The 19,947-nt window shown below is 35.5% G+C and overlaps 3 protein-coding genes across 13 annotated transcripts; 1 reads left to right on the forward strand and 2 right to left on the reverse strand.

Annotated features, from left to right (window-relative positions):
• The first annotated feature begins 2,398 nt into the window (after positions 1-2,398).
• Positions 2,399-13,540, forward strand: LOC124307088 (signal transducer and activator of transcription 5B). Of its 10 annotated transcripts, none has more exons than XM_046768442.1 (12): positions 2,399-2,688; positions 3,923-4,079; positions 4,225-4,381; positions 4,846-5,195; positions 5,331-5,483; positions 5,581-5,842; positions 5,926-6,132; positions 6,241-6,913; positions 7,008-7,163; positions 7,245-7,470; positions 9,320-9,471; positions 12,805-13,540. In XM_046768442.1, exons 2-11 carry the CDS (start codon positions 3,952-3,954, stop codon positions 9,450-9,452), a joined length of 2,445 nt encoding a protein of 814 aa, XP_046624398.1. In that variant the 5' UTR covers positions 2,399-2,688; positions 3,923-3,951; the 3' UTR covers positions 9,453-9,471; positions 12,805-13,540. The 10 variants fall into 10 exon arrangements, with proteins under 10 accessions (XP_046624398.1, XP_046624400.1, XP_046624399.1 ...); XM_046768444.1 differs by having other exon boundaries at positions 9,320-9,467; XM_046768443.1 differs by lacking the exon at positions 12,805-13,540 and adding an exon at positions 10,272-12,338.
• LOC124307993 (stabilizer of axonemal microtubules 2-like) lies at positions 11,184-15,284 on the reverse strand. Its single transcript, XM_046770246.1, has 7 exons — positions 15,204-15,284; positions 13,944-14,221; positions 13,482-13,864; positions 13,145-13,413; positions 12,759-13,030; positions 11,694-11,701; positions 11,184-11,553 (listed from the first exon to the last, which is right to left on the reverse strand). Exons 1-7 carry the CDS (start codon positions 15,282-15,284, stop codon positions 11,276-11,278), a joined length of 1,569 nt encoding a protein of 522 aa, XP_046626202.1. The 3' UTR covers positions 11,184-11,275.
• LOC124307097 (phosphatidylinositol 4-kinase type 2-alpha) lies at positions 14,330-19,943 on the reverse strand. Of its 2 annotated transcripts, none has more exons than XM_046768467.1 (6): positions 19,145-19,943; positions 18,797-18,915; positions 17,828-18,320; positions 17,453-17,715; positions 17,221-17,357; positions 14,330-16,964 (listed from the first exon to the last, which is right to left on the reverse strand). In XM_046768467.1, exons 1-6 carry the CDS (start codon positions 19,431-19,433, stop codon positions 16,868-16,870), a joined length of 1,398 nt encoding a protein of 465 aa, XP_046624423.1. In that variant the 5' UTR covers positions 19,434-19,943; the 3' UTR covers positions 14,330-16,867. The 2 variants fall into 2 exon arrangements, with proteins under 2 accessions (XP_046624423.1, XP_046624422.1); XM_046768466.1 differs by having other exon boundaries at positions 17,221-17,360.
• Positions 19,944-19,947: the final 4 nt, after the last annotated feature.

Below are 19,947 nucleotides of genomic sequence, written 5' to 3' on the forward strand. Positions count from 1 at the left end.
TTATAACTGAACAAAGTTGTTTGGCACAGTGAGAAGAAACAATTAGGTAAACCAAACGTGACGGATCTATAAAGTTGGTAATACTGCAACGAAAAATTTTGCCTGGCACCACTTTCCCACCTGTACAATTTTAACACGTGCATAGCATTTGGCCTCCTTAAAATTTCTTCATAAGAAAACAACGTGGTAAGGCGTCCATTACAATATTATGCTTATTTTAAAATAATAAGCTACTCATTCAACTTACCGAAGCCGCATTGCCGGATTTTGCATGAATAGAAAAAGTCGAAGTCATCATTCCCAACATGAATGAAACTTATTAGATTCCTTGCACGTTATTTGGTTGACCACTATACGCAGAATACAAATAATTATCTCGTAACTATTTTTCAACCGGAAGCGTTGCGATACTATAACAATGCAGACGTGTGGTAATAAAACAGGCGCAGTCCATCGCGCTTAGTCAGGATAATATTCCGGCCGGTTTTTTTAAACGAACAAATGTCACGTATCTCAATTACGCGCATAAAATATTGATATTCATCAGACTTAATGAACTAAAGAATGAAGTAATTGCATTTCACTCAGCTACATGCATGTTACTGGGTATGTACACATATGCATATAGATTACGTTGTGTGTATGTGTATGATAGATAGATTTACGCGTGGATTTAGCCACCGCGTTCGGTGCCGTGTCGACAAATTCAAATTAACTATTTGCATTTAGTTTAGGTGTACTTAGGTATATGGGAATATTAGTTCCCCTCCACAAGGCATGGTCAGGAGATACTATATATAGTTAAGGTAGGTACTTACAGCTGACAATAAATGGTCAGCACTCGGGATTCTCATCTTGGTGCCGCGTATTTTAAACTCATACAGCTTTTTTTTCAATTTTCCATTTTCAATTAGAATCGAACACACGAGCGACAATTTTACCATTGATGTTAACTTTCCTTTGAATAAAGAAACAAGTAGGAAGTTTATTTTTTAAATAAACCAAAATACCGAGGGATATAAAAAGTAAGTACAATAAATCACTTTATTATGTCAAAAATCGGATAGCTGTTGAACATTCCCGTTAATAGTTGTAACGGTAAACTTAACGTTCATTTTCCGTAAAAGTTTCTTGGTTGGATGCTCATAATTCTATACCTGTTTATTCCATGATACTTCAATTTGCCAAAACTCGTAGACAATTTTTCCTCTCGGTAACAGGACCGTGTTGGGACCCAAGCTTAACAGGGTTTATTACAGAGTTCATAAGCCTTACGCAATGTGAAATTACCTGAGTTTTCCAGGCATTTCAGCCCGAAAATTAAATTTCTTCAATAACGTTTCAACGAATATGACGCTGATTATTGAACATTTTTTTGCATATTAATATTTACTAATATCTTTAATATTACCTAGTAACCTACCGCGATTTTCCGTCAGAAAAAAAAACGAAAGACGGTTTGGTTTTAAGTAATATACATGTATGAAGTCGTGCGACGAAACAAAATTTGAGCGCTATCTCTTTTTTCTTAAGGTCGATAATACTTTGTACAAGAAGTTTAATGTTCGACAGACTCGAAATTCCAGTCTTATTTTTTAAAATTCCCCGACTTGTCCCTGCTGTAAGAAAGTCGCGGAGTTTTCCAGGGTTTGCCTGTCCGTAAGAACCCTGTATTACTACCTGCCTCAACTATGACCACGAAAAGTCTTTACCAGTTACTCGATGCACCTCCCTAAGCCTCCCTTTGTAAACTCATCGGGCCGCAACGCTAGGCCGCAAGCAAGAGAAATTGCGACGGAATTACATTGAAAAATGTCGGAAATAAGATTGGGAAGTTGTGCGTGCAACTAGAAAATATGCGCATGCTCGGTTTACGTGATCTACCGCGGATCCGTCTACGGTATAAAATTCTTGGAAATTTATCCCTCTACACGTTATCTGAATTAATGCCGTGACGCTGTCGTATGCTCAGACTCTTATGACGTCGCGAAATAACGCATGGAACTGCCACAAAACCTCACGATGCTCGTATGCAGTATAGCTTTGTGTAGCTGACCACTGAAATATAATAATACATACTTATACTAACTGGAACGAACACATGCGCGACAAGGTATACGCCTGATTTTTAGGAGAGAGAGAGACATACATAGCTCGGAGTTGAATTGCTTTCTGCCTTGCACCGATACAGTCTTTCAAAAAGCTTGTACACCAGAGATCAGTGCCCCTTTCGCACGTACTTTCTGGTGTAAATCAGTGACATTATATTTTTGCTCAGACTTTCCCGCGCGTGCGCAGTAGTTAATGATAGGTGGCAGCACTCCTTTTTCAGCCGAGCTAAGAGGTAAGTACGCTGCCCAACCTGCATCATTACTCTGCTACACGTGGTGCTGTGCGCATTTCGTCACTAGGTAGGACCCGCACGAGCTGTATGATATATCTATATATATTACTACGCAGTATAGTCAGCTCAGTTGCACTCTTTAGCGCCACGCAGTGGCGTGTTTCGAAAATAGACGGCTGCAACTTCGAAGGCGCCGGCGTAAACTGAAGAAATCTGATTGCTGAGGTTGTATCCGTGGGTTGTGGTAGAAATAGTGCTGTAGATTTCCCGATAGTTTTCGTTCATCTTTTTCACTAGCTCTATATTCGGGATAAAGTGTTGTGAAACCGCTGTCAACAGACGAGGCAAGTACCAGAGTCTTTTATCCCCCTTATTTACGCCTTTAAGTCTGAATCTTGATATCTTTTTCCATGAATATTTCTCGTAACTGCCAAACCACGCCTACCGTCGCATGGTACAGACGATAAGTACACCAATCGTACCAACTGTTACCTAATCATCCTATTTTGCAAAGAAAATCGGTGTTACGGTTGGTAAGAATTTTTTTATTATTAGTGAGTGTAGTGAGTGCTTCCTTTTACATCAATTTTCCAAACATAACACGGCACTAAGTGATTTCATTGGCCTATTCTATTAGATCCAACCAATGAAACCGCTCAGTGTCGATTTTTGATACAAAATTGATGTAGAAGGAATGCACCCAGTATAACGCCACTTCTAACTCCAAACGCCATTTTGATTGATGGCTGCCATTGCTGACTATTATTGTTTACGTTTCTATGGGTTTTTACCAGAAATTTCCGATAGAAATACTGTGAATATTTATTATTTGGACTTCTGAGAAGTATGTGCGAGTGAACCCCATTCTGTCTTACATTCTATTGACGAGAAGGTTTCTATCGTTTCTATCGACAAAATATTTACATTATCCGCTTTCCGGCGTATTTCAACAAATGGTAGACTTTGTATACTCATCTCATGGAAAGTAATAGCGAGAAACTTTCTTAGAAACAGACGCTGTATTTGCGAAGACACATTCATGCTTTCACCGCGCCCCTGAAGCAACCTCCTCGAGTCCAAAGCTCGAGGCTTGTCTCACCAGGAAAATGCGTCATTTATAATGAGATTTTACGTCTATGGATATTATATACCTGTTGGATATACTATAACCCTAACCCAACTATTGTAGACGCCATCTATCACCTTACAGAATTAGCTTTCACTATGTGCTTGTACCATATGCTATGTTTAACCTGCAAATGATTTTGAATTTTTCTTGTTCAGAATATATTTTCTGCAGCTTTAAAATTTCAGTGTTGCTATTCGCACAGGTACATGTCTGTGATAGAGACACATAGCCGTGCGAATAACGACAGTGTTGAAATTTATTCAAATTTTGTTCACAATTTTTATTACCTTATTTCTATCGTATCTGATTATGTTTACGCAGCTAACTCTTTGTATAGCTTTATTCGTAATCTGCACCCATTGAACTATCATAAAATTCTTCTCGTGGTGTGGCTTCTAGATCCAATGAATCTAACATTTGATATTCCTTTTTGTTTTTATTTACAATAGGGCTGAGGAGTCAAGTTTAGGTTTATAAAATGTCACTCTGGGCTAAGGCACAACAGCTACCGCCAGAAGCATTGCAGCAAGTCCGCTCTGTTTATGGCGAGCACTTCCCAATCGAAGTGCGGCACTTTCTATCGTCATGGATCGAAGAAAAAATGTGGTATGTTTCAATGTGATCACAACTCAATTATCCTACATGAAACAATCTCAAAAATTGCATGTTGTAAACATTGACAAGTCACACACTTTGCTGATATTTTGTGTTTAAAATCTAATTGTATAACTTGGTAAATGGTTTTTCCTAGGGCTGATATCGAGCCAGATAATCCACAACACGAACAATATATAACTAGCCTTGTTGGACTATTGGTACAGGAATTGGAAGCTAAAGCAGCATCGTTTACGACTGAAGATATGTTTCTAACAAAATTGAAACTAATGGAAGCAGCAAAGATGTTCAGAGTAAGTGTACTACTAGACAAACAGCACAGTTTATGTTTGCCTGGTTAATTTGAAGAAATATTAGTTTTCTTCAATTGTCTTAGAAAAATGAAACCTGCATCTTTCAATAATTATCCTGCATGTGTTATGGCCTGTATTAAACCTTTTTCTGTAAAACTTATACTTGAATTGTACATTAATTCTGCACAAAACTCAGCATCTACCCAGCACTTGTGATTCTGCTATGCTATTATTAATACTAAATAATCACGTCACAGCTGGTTGTACAAATTGTTATTATATTATTGTTTCTAACTAATTTAATAAATAGTCTGAACTTGCTGCACTGAAATTCTATAAAAAAATATTCGATTTTCGCAGTTTTCCTCCAATATTTCAATCAATTATCTGAATATTTAAGTTTCTTGACTAAATATACTGAGAAAAGCCACGTTACATATGAATATTTTCACGAAAACTTACAGCAAAGATATAGTCAGAACCCTACCGCCTTGTTCAAAATAATAACGCATTGCTTGGGAACAGAAACGAAATTAGTTGCACAAGTTGAAAATGTTGGGGGTACATTGATGAACATGGCTGGTGGACGGGGGTTGATGGCAGGGATGGATGTGATCACAGAAATTGCTCAACAAGTTGATACATTACGGCGTAGAACACAAGAAACTGGGGAAGATTTACGTAGGATGGAACAAGAGCAAGAAGCTTTTGCCATCAGTTATCATGATTGCACTAAACTAAGCACACACCTGCAACATTATACTACACAACCTCAAAATCAGCAGGGTGTTGAGCTCGAAAAAAAGTTGCGAAGGTATTTCATACGAATACGTGTAATATCTGTAAATCTGCAGCGATAATAATTTCTCTGAACATAATTCGTATTATACGTAGTATTATGTATGACATGAAAAATGTATAAAAACCATATAAACGAATAAGTGACAAATATTTACAGACAGAAGGACCAACAAGAACTACTGTTAAACCATAAGGTAACTGGCCTCATGCAGCTCCGACTGACATTAGCTGACAAATTGAAGGATACTATTGCCAGGCTCAACAACCTCCAATCCAGAGTTCTTGATGATGAACTTATTAGGTAAGACATCAGGCAAAAACTAATTGCTATTGGAAATGATTTTAGATATGTCATCCATAAACTTTTAAAACAAATATACGTTTTTGTAAATTCTCAGATGGAAACGAGATCAGCAGTTGGCAGGAAATGGAGCTACTTTTAATAGCAATTTAGATTCTATTCAAGAATGGTGCGAAAGTCTTGCCGAACTAATATGGCACAATAGGCAACAGATCAAAGAGGCTGAACGTCTCAAACAAAAACTTGCCTTGGATCATCCTGGGGTGCAGGATATTCTTCCCACCTTAAATTCGCAAATTACCCAGCTTTTGAGTTCTCTTGTTACAAGTACCTTCATTATTGAAAAACAACCACCACAGGTAAATCTCAGAGATGATAACATGGTTTTGACTTAACATGCTAGTTTATTACGCCAATGTTGCGACTCTACTCTCAATTTTAGGTGATGAAGACCAACACACGATTCACAAGCACAGTACGTCTTTTGGTCGGTGGTAAATTAAACGTTCATATGACACCTCCACAAGTGAAGGTCAGCATAATTAGTGAAGCACAGGCTAATGCCCTCCTGAAGAGTGATAAGATGGCCAAAAGTGGCGAGGCCAGTGGAGAAATTCTGAATAATACCGGCACCATGGAATACCATCAGGTATTGACTCCGTAAATACTCTAAATTGTAACAAATATTAATCTTAATTATGGAATTATGTGTGTAAATAAAAACACTTCAATGTCACTGTTTACTTTTCTCTACTAGGCAACCCGACAACTTTCGGTGAGCTTCCGAAACATGCAGTTAAAAAAAATAAAACGTGCAGAGAAGAAAGGAACCGAGTCTGTTATGGACGAAAAGTTTTCACTTCTATTCCAATCACAATTTAGTGTTGGTGGTGGGGAATTAGTCTTCCAAGTATGGACGCTTAGTCTTCCTGTTGTGGTAATTGTGCATGGGAATCAAGAACCACATGCTTGGGCAACAGTTACCTGGGATAACGCCTTTGCTGAACCAGGAAGAGTACCATTCGCGGTCCCTGACAAAGTGCCATGGGGGCAAGTTGCCGAGGCATTAAACGTCAAATTCCGTTCAGCTACTGGACGTCCCTTGACAGAGGACAATCTTCGATTTTTAGGCGAAAAAGCTTTCAGAGGCGGCAGTTCAGGAAATCAGGATTATTCGGGGCTGCTCCTTACTTGGGGACAGTTCTGCAAGGAGCCACTGCCTGAAAGGAACTTTACGTTTTGGGAATGGTTTTATGCAGTCATGAAATTGACAAGAGAGCACTTACGTGGCCCTTGGATAGATGGCTACGTACTTGGTTTTGTACGAAAGAAGCAAACGGAGGAAATGTTAGCTACTTGTGCTTCCGGGACATTTCTCATGCGGTTCTCAGATTCGGAACTTGGCGGTGTCACTATTGCTTGGGTTGGCGGTAAATTTGGATTCTTTTTTTTTATTACGCCATCAACTTTTACTTTACTTTTGTATCACTGTCTCTGAAACTTAACGAACATTCCTAATTGCAGATCAAAGAGAAGTGTTTATGTTGCAACCATTTACCAGCAAGGACTTTGCTATTCGGTGTCTGGCTGACCGAGTCTCCGACTTACAACACCTCCTGTATCTATATCCAGATCTGTCCAAAGATCATGCCTTTTCTAAATACTACACGCCATTCAATGGTTAGTAGCAATTTGAAAAATACAGACAACATTTTTAGGCACCTGGGCTTGAAAGTAATCAGAATATTTTATTCTTTGCAGACAGTCAGCCCACGACAAATAATGGCTATGTTAGGCCACTATTAGTGACACACGTTCCTGGTTGGGGAGGCCCTGGAAGCGGAGGTCAGACACCTTCGCATTCGTCCGTTGTTGGAATTGGAGGAAGTCATGGTGGTCAAGGTGGTAGCTATCCTGCAACACCCATGTTCCAGGCACCCAGCCCTGATCCCTCTGTTACCAGAGACACTCCGTCTGTTGCATCAAGGTCAGTCCCAAATTGGATATAACCAGTTGCACAAGTTTCGCATTATACCCGCCTCCAACTTACAACCAATTCTCATCGCACAGATATAAAATATTTACACGGGTATGCAAATTTTTAAAGTTACATGGGAAATTGGATATGTTGTTAACGAATAGTCTATCCTATGTATTTCTTCATCGACATTCATTGAATTTATCATAGTATAGGCTCTATTTTATTATCGTAAAATTCTATTAATTGATGTGTTTTGATTGTTTTTAAACGTTCTCTTTTAAATTTAATCGTAAATATAATGGTATGTGTATTATATACATGCACACAAATTGATGGTAAACCTTATAAAAGATTTTTATGTCGTTAGAATGGAAGAATGCATGTTAAATATCGTGGACCATTTCCTTCGTGACTTCAAAGTAGATATGATAGATGTTATAGAATTGATGTGGTGCACGAATTTTCCTCTCTTTGCTGTATTAAGTTCTTTGCATACCTATGTAGTGAGGTATATCTGTGTTACTACTGTATCAGTATTCCCTGTTCTCTTTGTATTTTAAATTAGGGTATTTCATATTAATACTGCCCAACAATATTTTTGGGACTGTACATTTTGATATGCTTTTATACAACGTCTACTTAGAGTTTTTTAATCCAATGTCAGAGATTATCATTAGTTTCTTTTATACTTAATTTAGACAATTAGTTTGAAGCAAATTTTTGCCTAGATTATGGTAAAAAGTACTGGATATCGACAAAAGAGTAAAAATGGTCTATTGAATTGATGAGACTGGTCCTTTTCATAAGATCTCTGTATTTTAATTAATCTTTACAATTAACTCTGAGTCGTTGAAAAATTCATTGCTCACTGTTTAAAGAAGGCTGATTGCAGCAATTTGTGATATTTATAACAAGGTATTTTCATAGAATATGAGTATAACAAAAATTCTGTAGTACTTTATGCACTGGTATCCAGCACTTTATTTGCACATTCTTCATTTTGAATAGCTATAAATCATATAAATGTTCAGTTTACTCTTTCAAAGGGCAAAGGTGTGATAATAACGTTACTTAGAAACCATGATGATATTCCACAAATATTAGGCTGGACACTTTCATCAATAAATATATATAAAAATTCCAATCTAGTTTCATTTGATATATAATAATATTTGATCAGGAATTGAAACATGTTAGAAAAAATTAAGATTCTGGGAGTCTTAAAAACTGTTGACCGAAGTCAGATATGGTTCAGATGAAAACGGGACAATAGAAGTCCGAAGGCTCGGAGCTAGCCGGTACAACCACAAGAAACAACCGCATAGATACATGGTATTATTAAACCCAACTCCAATCGCTACTCATTGAAAAGAGTCACTGGCAACCGAATGGAGAGCGTAGTAAACACAAAGAGTATATTTGACAAATTACTGAATGTTACGGACTTTGTATGGATAATTTGGAAATGAAGATTTCAAAATTGATTGTCAAAATTCCGGAAGAACGGAAGTATGTTACGAAAATTTGTAAGATGCTCACACTACAGAATCTTGCACTGATGTACCAAAATTTTCGGAAAATACATTTCTATATCCTATAACAGTCCGGCCATAGTTGTACATATACTCTTTGACAATAAGTGACCGATGGTAGTTTGGTCGGCTGGTTTGGTGGTTGCCTATGTATTGCCGAGTTGTACCGGCTATCGGGCTAATCGGTCACGTAACGTTTTATGTAAATCTATAAAACGATGAAGTCAATTATTTTTTTATTTTTTTTATTTAAATGAAGATTGCAAACATTAAATATTGGCTATAGAATGCCAGTGATTGGGGTTGTGTTTGATATTTACTAGCTATGCTCCGGGCCTTGGCCAGTCGGGGGTAGGAAGGTTCAACGCAGATACGGAGTACGGAGATATTTTGAACCAGCCCGATTTGAACTTGGACCCGCTCAACGGATTGACGTTCCCTGAATTCATGCAATAGGAAAACCCAGCCCCAGTAGGTATGCCCATCAATTTTTATCAACAATCAATTATTGAATCGCCATTTTGAAATTTTCTGTTTACAAGATTCGATTAATTCTATATGGCGGATGTGATCCGCTCCTCGTTATTAAGAGGGGTATAGAAGATGAGAAGTATAAGTCCAAACAAAGCGACATGCTGTTGAGATCATTTAACTGTATTATATTAATAATACAAAGACGACATACAAAGTATACTGACAAATTTACTAGTTTATTGTGCAGCACTTGTATACCTCAGAAGTAATAATAGATTCACTTTTTAGGAGATTAAATTAGATGATTACAGTTTTAATCATGTTTCACAAGTCAGACATAAGCAAAAAAAAATAAAAATTCATCAAAAACAACGATGCAAGTTAAGATTGAACCTGGTACCGAATAATACAGGGTAAATGCAATTCTGCAAGTGATAATGCTGTTCTATCTTTGTGAATTCAACGGTACAATAATTTTTTACCACTGTTATTGAAGTGATATACATTGTCATTTAAGTAAGATTGTTGAATGTACAGAGATTTTTAAAATGAATTTTAACAGTCGATATTGAAGTTTGTTAAGTAAAAAAAATATTCGAAGTCAATTACAACCAAGAAAACTAAAATATATATATAAGACAAAATGCCCAAGATAAATGCATTCTGTTTTATAAAAAAAAGTCAACGAAAATATTGGACTTATGCTGTTTGTTCCCTCGAGCCTCTATATTATATGTAGTAATAATGAATTAATAATTGTTATGTCTGTAATGAATCAACGAAACTGTAGGCCTCTTTTAGGTTTTATTGCAGACCGGGGATGACACGTTGTCCTTTAATATATGTGGGCTGCTTTGCAAAAAGCCTGAAGTTAACACTATCTATTGATCTTTTTATCCAAGATTTAGAGTTTATTTTATTATTGAAAATTTTACCTTCTGTATTAGATGGATATTAATCGATAGCTTGAACATACTATATTGTAAGATTTGCGCATACATCTACACGCACGTGCTAATAAATTATTAACGTATCACGCTATGAACAAATTTTATACACGTGGCAATTCAAAGTCTGGATTTCCTTCGATTTACTCAAGGCTAGTCAAATGCTAACTAGACTAATTTCAAGATTACTGCTTTGTATGTAGCCTCAACATCTTACCTTGCAGTAATCTTTAAGTAATATATATCACTGCTACCACCATGCACAATGCTAAAAAGTCTCAGTTTAACTTTTAAATGAATGCAATATGTAAGACAAAGAACTTGAATTGTGTGGACGAAGGTGTAGGGTGGCTTGCATTAGGATTCTGATTAAAAGAGTCATTTGTATGTATTTTAACACACATTAGTTACTAATTTTTATTGCGAGTTTTATACATTATAACATCCATATAGATTTATTTACTGATAAAATTTTCTCTTATCAGTCTTCACAAGTTTAACTCAATTATAAAGCCAAAGATGAGCTTTTAAAGTTGAATCAAAAACCAGCGAGATTTTACATTTGTCAAACGTACCCTACTTTTATGCAAGTAAGAGACACCCTATAAGAAAATTTAGTTTATCCAGCAAACAGCTGAGATGTGACATGGTCAAATAATAACACAGAATTGCAATATATAATTGAAAAAATAATCTATAATTAAAATAATCAGAAAAACAAACTGTACGAAAAGTTTTCCAGTTTTATTAGAATTTTTTCAAGATGCTTACAAAAGTTTATTAAGATTTTTAAGTTTTTTTTTACATTTGTCGGGATTAATGTTATTATTATTATTATTATTATTTTGAACGTGCTAACTAATCAAGGTCACAATCTTCTTGTGATTCTGGTGGACAGGGACACTCGGCCGAAATACTGTCTTCGACATAGTAACCTGGAGCAGGGTAACTCTGGTGATACACAGTATCATCGCACATCTTAGCTGTGGGCGGTTTGTATTGTGTCTTTTGAGCCCAAGGCAATTCCATTTTAGGTCTTGGAATCCATGGCTGATAGGATAGTTTGTTAATAGTTTCTCCATCTATCTTTGCCGCAGGTCTGACAATGGAAGGATGTAAATTAATTTGAGTAATTCCTTACATATTGAGTATTTCTATCTAGTACAATTGATTCCAACTTTAGGAAGCAAAGTGAAAGTCAATCCCTGGTCGATGCATTTCAGTATCGAGAAAGAAATAATGATTTGTGAGTGGTTCACTCAGGTTCAATAATTACGTATTAATCTTTGTAAATTGACAATGTTAGTATTTTATCATTTAGTTTATAGCATGCATTTTGCAGTCACTGCTGTAGACAAGTGTAGTTTGTACTTTTTTTCTTTTTTACGATTATAAAAATTCAAGCAAATTTAATTACACAGTCAGTCTGTTTAACGAAAACTGGTTTTAACTTGATAAATCGACACCTTCAACACCAAGTTGCAAGAATTTTGTGGCCTTATGAGAATTAAGTATACGGACTGTTCAAATATGTTTTTTACGTTCACATTAGGTTCTGCTTTATTTGTATGAGCATTAACAAAATTGGTATATAGTCGCCTTAACATTAATTAAAATAATCATTGCTCTTTGTCAGCCTTGATGTGTTGAAGAACTGTATACATTTAATTATGCAGATTGATATACATAATTTATTAACATAATTGTATGCGTCCAGGAAATATCCAATGTTATAATATTCGATGTTACACTCAATATGAAATAAAGTTAGATATACATGAAAGTTAAAATATCGTCTAGCCTAAGTAATAATTTTGTAACATTTTTTAATATCTAAGAAACTAATTTACACACGATAATGTTATGAAAATTTACAAGTGTTGGAGATAAGCAGAAAATTTAAAACTCTTGCTAAACCAAACTTTATCTTTTAGTTATTATTAACTCCCTATCACTACCTATCTCACAAATACTTCTATCGAAACCTCCAAAATTTGTAATCAAATTTTCAATCCGTTATGGCATCCTCAATATCTCTCATGAAATCAGCACTAGTTACAGGGTGTCTACTAGCCTGGAAAAGCCTTGAATTCTTTGAATTGCTATGGAATTTATTTTCATCGTGGAAACTCCTTAACTATGAGTTAGCGGTACTGGTACTAATATCACTATTTCTACACTGTATACTAACGTTAATTAGCCTGATTTCAAAAATTAAATCAAGTATTTTTCTTTAAAACGCACTTCATTCATTTTGAAACCCATAAAATCTGACATGCATGATTAAATAAAATTATCAAAAGCGTATCAGAAAACCAACTCAGTTATATTTTCAACTTACTTGCAATATTGTGATACTGGTTTATAACTTGTCACTGGTTCTACAGGTCCAGGATCCATGTATGAAAGAGTTGCTGTAGTCCTACCTTCGAGCGGTTGATCAGATGATCGAATATTATTGCAAGGAATAACCAGATCAGGTCGTGGAACAAGTTTTGGTACAAAGTCGTGTCTATTGGTTGTAAGGCATTGCATAGGCCCGTCGCCCATCATATTTCTGCGGCTCGGAATTATGAGGCCTCTTTTTTCCACTGATACTGGTTGGTAGCTCAACTGGAAGATAGCAAAATTACACAGTAAACTTTAAGTTTTGAATCTGTGCGAGATCAAGCAATTATTTGCATTGGCTTTTTTTTCCGAAAATAGTCTACTTAACATCCTTGGTACCTTATTAGTAGTATCACCAGACATTTTTTGATCGGACCTAGCAATATTACTGCAAGGGCGAATCGGTGCTGGTCTTTCGATATCGCAGGGTAAAAAGCTTTCCCCATAGATTGTTTTCCTTGCAAATTGAGCACCACCAGGAAATATAATGCATTCATTTGCAGGTTTAAAGGGTTGTTCCCGAGCCAAGTTTGCATTTTGTAGATAACTCTTTGAGTAGGTTGTTGCACCCTCCATTGATGCATCTGGTGGTCTTTTACAAAATATTTCTTAATACATTACAGATACGTACAATATATTCATTACTTCATAACTTCGCATGGCTACAATAGTGATTGGTATTTATAATAGTATAATATTTTTTCCACTATAAAATAAAAATAATCTAAAAACTTATACTTGTATGCTTGTTTCAGTTTCCATGGATAAATTTCTTTTCTTTGAACTCGAAATGGTTGATAGCTAAGTTTTTGTGTTGTGTATTTTTCTATACTCTTTTCTGGAGGGCAGTATCGCCCTTCAGGTTTATAACTAATCACAGGTTCTACAGGGCCTGGATTCATGTATGACAACGCGGCAGTAGTTTTGTCCTCTAAAACGCCGCTACTCGTGCGAATGTTATTGCACGGCACAAATAAATCCATTCTTGGTACATATTTTGGTACATAATCATGACGTGCAGTTGTTACACATTGCATCGGACCTTGACCGCTTTGGGTTCTAGAAATCAAATATTTAGTATCATACAGCCAAAGTAAATTCATGGAGAAATTTTAGTTATCTAATATATTATTTCTACCTGCGGGAAGGGGTAAAGGCCTTTGCTCTAGTAACACCCCAGTTAGCTCGAAAGCTTAGACGATTCGTTGTTTCATCAGATATTTTTCCCATAGCTCTGTCAAGAGAGTGCACTGGTTTGAAAGATTGAGTTTTCGCATGTGGCGTTGCTGCTTTATCAATGTTTAGGTATGATAAATGATATGTTGTGCTTGCATCGATAGGTTTCGTAGGAGGGCAATAAACTTTTTCTGGAGCATAAGATTTCTCTCTCGCTGGTTGCACGTACCGTTTCAAAGACTAAATTGCGAATATAGTGTATTAGCATTATCATTATTATTCTTGTGGTGGATCAGTGCTAAAAATACAATGTTTGGTAAACATTGATTAGTTTAGAACTTATGCGTATAGTTTGAATAGGAGAATTTATTTCATCGGATTTATATACAGTTGTACCCCACCTTTCAGTGTTTGTATAGATACACGAAAATTGAGGAATTGCATAAAATCCGCTGATAATTTTGGATACAGTCTTGTCTATTACGATTTTTACACAGAGTTAGAATACTTTCTAGCCCCCATGGTGTGTAATTTTTCTTACATTAGAATAGTAACTTCGACACTTTTAGTCATCTTTTTTACAAATGTTACATAACAATTCAATAATTCTAGGAATCTGATATTTTCTTCACGCTATACATATAAAAAATGTTCAGCAATTTACTTCTAATTGATCTACACATGTTCAAGTGCAATCTCGGTTATTGATCTTTGATTTTAGTTGCACAGAGTCATAAATGAAACATAAGAACTGGATATTATCTTTTTTTAGATGAGATTTGACCTCACGATAATTAACGAATCACAAACGTATTCTGATCATTTTTGCAATTGAATTAATTCTGAACAGAGAGCGACAACAATGATTATTTCAATTTCATTCAGCAACCTATGTATACATTGAGAACAACCATAAGTTTATAGATAATTCATAATCCCTATCTGATCTCGAGGCATAAGTTCATACCCACAATTAGTTGAATTTCTAATCCTTGCAATTAGTTACAATTATTAAACTAAAGAAAACATTTCACTTGAGTAGAACATGAGATGGCACAAATAATAGTGCTATATAATTCTCAATTACAATGATTTGCTTCTGAGAAAATTTCAGAATATTACTAATAACTTGGAAGTATGCCCTAGCATGTATGTGAACAACTGTAGGTATCCATGAGTGACGTAATAAATTTTTATTTAATTTGTATAGTCTTGTTCTTACTTTAATATTGCACAGGCAAGTGGTTGGTCTGACTAGGGCTCGATACGCCCTTTTATTGGGGCAGAGCTCTACTACCTCCATTGTGTTCTAAGACTCCCTTAGAATTGAAACAAATTTGTTAAAAAATATATACCAAATGGGATATAATTGTTATAAAAATCAATTACAAAGTGTAATATAAAAATTTTAAAGTATTTAAAACTCGATCATCCGACACTGAAGCTTTGACGAAGCTGTTTGCAGTGAAGTTTCAGCCTCTGCCAAAATAAAAGCATGCTAATATCAAATTAAATGGAATCATGTAATTTGTTTTGAGGCTAATTTCCGAGGAATGCACAGGAAATTCATCAATTTAAAACAAATTCAGTTTAATCTATTCGTGTAATCTACAAAAGTCTATATAGCAATAAATCAGTGATTCGTCTATACACTATTAATTCGAACTAAAATAATTCATCAAATTTCTTTTTAAAATTAGATTAATTACATCATTTGTAATAAACTAAGGGATCGTACTGTATTCATATGCTTGAATACTTTTTCTCATACAACTTATGTACTGTGTCAGAAATTCGTTATTAGAGTTGAACGAACTAATTCGATAACCGATATTCCGGCCAATTTATGTTATAGTTTATTCTGACTACGTTTGAGGTTGAAGTTTGATTTTTATTTGGTTTGTAACGTTGCTTAAATTTGTATGATAAAACAGAAAGTATACACATAAAGACTTCATGTTCCACTCACTTGTTCTCTTGTAACAAGCTTAATCTTATTTTGGTTCTCTGCCAACAATAGGGATATTTTGAAAAACTTGTTGCAGTACTTCACTGGTAAAAATTTCATGTCACTGAATGAACTTAAACGTGATATAGATGTTCCTGGCTATTAATTTTTTATTTTTATCCAACAGAGAAGAATGAATGCAAAAATGTATATTCAAATGATTATTGATGATTGTCTGATCACCAATGTAATATCAGAGTTCTACCTTAGCACTGCAATTTGAGCACAAAATCTGAATTTCTGAAGAGAATAAATAATCATGCCGAAAATAATCATATTTTGATACAAAAATATAATTCTACTCTCAATCTAATCATTTACCCGGTCTCCTAACGTCAATGCTTGACTTTATAACAAGAAATTATTTTATGGGATAAAGTAATCTTCATTTTGTACGTCGTTAATCGAATATGAATGAATGTAAAACAACACCAATCCCACAATATGTATAGACTCATAAATGTCCAGAAGTAAGCGGACAACCTCAGTAAGTAAGTAATCTTAAATTATTCGTTTAAAAATTATGAGATATGCCTAATTGAGTTGGAAATATGCACAAATTTTTGGTTACATCTATACGTAAGCTGTCCAATGTCATACAATACAACCAGGGATGATTTGAACGCGATATATTTACTGTCTACAATATCATAATATGAACAATATTTATACCCCATTTAAAAGAAAATGTCTCATGATCAGCGGTGGATTCTCGATTAATAGACATAATCAGTAATATTAATATTAATGTAAAGATAATGATTAAACCAATGTTTAATTAAACAATTCATGGGAAAGGGGTAGAGCTTGTAGTCCATATTTCTTAGACAAGTCTTGTCTTCCATGTAAGATCAATTTCAACATAGTAACCTGATAACTCAGCACCAGGAGAAGAAAGGGCTCTTGTTCTGGAAGCGTTGTGTAAAATTGTCGGAAAAGGAAAACAGCTTCGGCCCACCATTACCGCCTTTAGCTCTGTAACATACCGAGGTAAGTTGAGGGCGTGATGTTTACTAGCCATTAATACTTGAAAATATATTAATTGAAGCCATAAAAGTACCTAATATCACATTTCAGAGAGGCAACATATGGTATCAGTTTACGACCATGAGATATAACTTTTCAAACCACAAGGACATGAGTTTGTGAGTAAATACTTTGAAAACAACAACACAGAAAGCTGTAGTTGGTGACTATGTTAATTTATAAAAATAATTTAAAATATACATACTTTTCAACAATGACAGCTGGCATTTGCACAAGTTGTACAGGGCTTTTGGAATCTTTAAGCGCCTGTTGCAAATTGAGAATCTGACCTCGCATCACACTCATTTGCTTATCGAAGTGATGTTTATCAAATCCCTTGTCCTGCTATTGTAAACATTATTTCCCATTACACTAAATTAAACGAAACTAATCTGTAGCACTTTATAAATGATATCAGAAATGGAGAAGCAACTTACTTTGAATAATTGATGCAGATCATCGCAGAGATCTTGGACAAAGTTGTGGTCAGATAGTTGAGGGAGGACTAATTCTCGTGTAGCCTCACTAAAAGGTTCTTTGGCTTGACTAAGCCATGCCCAATGGTAAGGATATGCCCTCCAAGAGTCAGGATGCTTAAATGGAAATGCCAATCCATTATCTATAGCCGCTATCTTAACTTCACCGGGCTCTGCTTCAGTTTTTCCACCAGCGTCATATCGAATAAGCCAATTATCATTTCCTAAACAAATTTAGGACAATAATAAAATTAGTGCATAATTTGCAGCATGTTTTCAAATATAAGAACACATATGGAATTTATTTTGATCGTGCACTATTCTATCAATTCATACCTCGGTCGGTGTTGCGAATGATATAATCCAAAACTACCAGTCGTTCAAATTGGAGTTGAAACTGACGTGCAAGACGGGGAGGCAACGGTTCGTTTTCCCACCTGCGTAGCCAGTAATCTGCATCTTTATAACTGTCTACAAAGCATTGAAAGGATCCGATTTTAGGGGGTAAGCCAATGCGATTGAAATGTGAACCAACTATTGGCATAGCTTCCATTATTGCACGTTTCATTCGCGCCTTTTGCCGGTCTATACGAGGGTAATAGAATGTTTCGCTGACCAGCTTGACAACTCTGGTATTAGGTACAACACCTAGACCCAATTTTCTGTCGACAAGACTGGCTCCTGCTTCACTAAGGTACCCTTGATTAGGGATTAAGCAGCTTCGTCCAAAGCAGCAAGGACAACACAATTTGTGCATCCATTTTGTCCACTTGGGATTCAATCTTCCATAGGGCTCCTCATCTTTTGGTTTGAACACTCCAATTATTTTCTGCAAATATGTGTAGATTATGCATGAATCAAACTGTTTATAGACACTTCAATAGTTTATTCTCAATCTCAAACTGTTTTACAAACAATTAACATAGGTATCAAATCAGAAGTCAGAAGTCACAGCAAATAATATATCTTTGTTGATGACTTCAACTTAGCATAACAGCTGTTGTCGATTAATTGGTGGATGGTGCAGAAACATGCGGTAAATTGATTGGTTTGAATTCTTATTTGTTATTCATTGTGTACGTTGAACTTTTGCGACTTAGTTAGCCGATCAGTTTTGTCTCTTAAATGAGATTTATAAATCGCTGATGCTTTTGGTTTTAAAAGTTATATTTTTAAATAATATAGTTTCGAATGAGTGTGTTTGATGATGGTTTAAAAAATTGCTGGTTTGGCAATATTTACATTTGTAATTGAGATTTCATGTGGCAATGTATAAATCATGACTCGAGGGTATATTTTACTCACATTAGCTGGATTTTTAACAAAATAACTACCACTCGAGCCCTGGTAAATTCTATCTGGAAAAATTCCATGGTCTATTGCACACTCGGCTTGCCAAACAAGTTCTGAAAACTGTGGATCATCTGAAATAAAAATATGACTTTAAAGTATAATCATTAACTATCCAGAGTTCCGAGATTAATAATCTTTTAGGTCAATAGTTGTAATCTCATATAAAAATTGCGACACTATTAAGGAATTACATAACTTATAAATTATGGCTTTATATATATTCAACTATGTTCAAATAAATCGTGAGCAGAGAACAATGAATAAGCAAGGAAAATATATTCTGAAAATAATATAATGAACCTGGAAAACGGTTGAAGGTGACATCGAGCTCCAGACGACCGAGGAGAGGCTGGCTCTCCCGATCGATGCCTGGGGAATCAATGATTGGAGTTTGATCGTTGCTCAGTCCTGGTATGAATTCAACGTCCGGTACAAGTTCTGGAGGAACGACAAAAGTCTGCTGATTCGAATCGAGGGTGAGAGAGAGATCGACCAAAGCGTCAGTCTCGACGAGGTTAGAATTATTGTTGTTCTTGCTTTGGTATTCTCGGTAAGGCACGTGCAGCTGCCGCTGTTCGGAGTCGCTCATCACAGCCCACTTCTATGTGATTGATCAACAGTTTCGAACTACCGACTACGAATAGTTAACCAATGAAAATCTACCTATTTGACATTCCTCTATACCACCTGTCAGTGACACACGAGATTAAACGCGTATTTTTCCACTACTTGTCACATTTGGTTATCCGCGAGACGTAAATCGGCAAATATTGAAATGCGATAAATTTTTATTATTTGGGTATACTTTATTTACAAAAATCATCCATACAACGCGTGTCGGTAAAAAGATGTGCAGGCCTCACGATTAACGAAAATAATGTTCCGTCATTGTAGCAGACGGAACAGCTGACTCAACGCGACCATATTGCTATCGCTAAGGATAAATACACTGTATATTTACTGACTGTTCATCGTCGCTCTAGAATCTGATTGAATTTTTCTTTATATACTCTGACGAAATTAAAATTTTCAGATAGTGAGTTCATCATATAAAGAGACAGAAATGCTGCGAGAATTAATATAACAATTATTTTATGCGATTT

The sequence above is a fragment of the Neodiprion virginianus genome, chromosome 6, assembly GCF_021901495.1.
Source record: "Neodiprion virginianus isolate iyNeoVirg1 chromosome 6, iyNeoVirg1.1, whole genome shotgun sequence".
Lineage (NCBI taxonomy): Eukaryota > Metazoa > Arthropoda > Insecta > Hymenoptera > Diprionidae > Neodiprion > Neodiprion virginianus.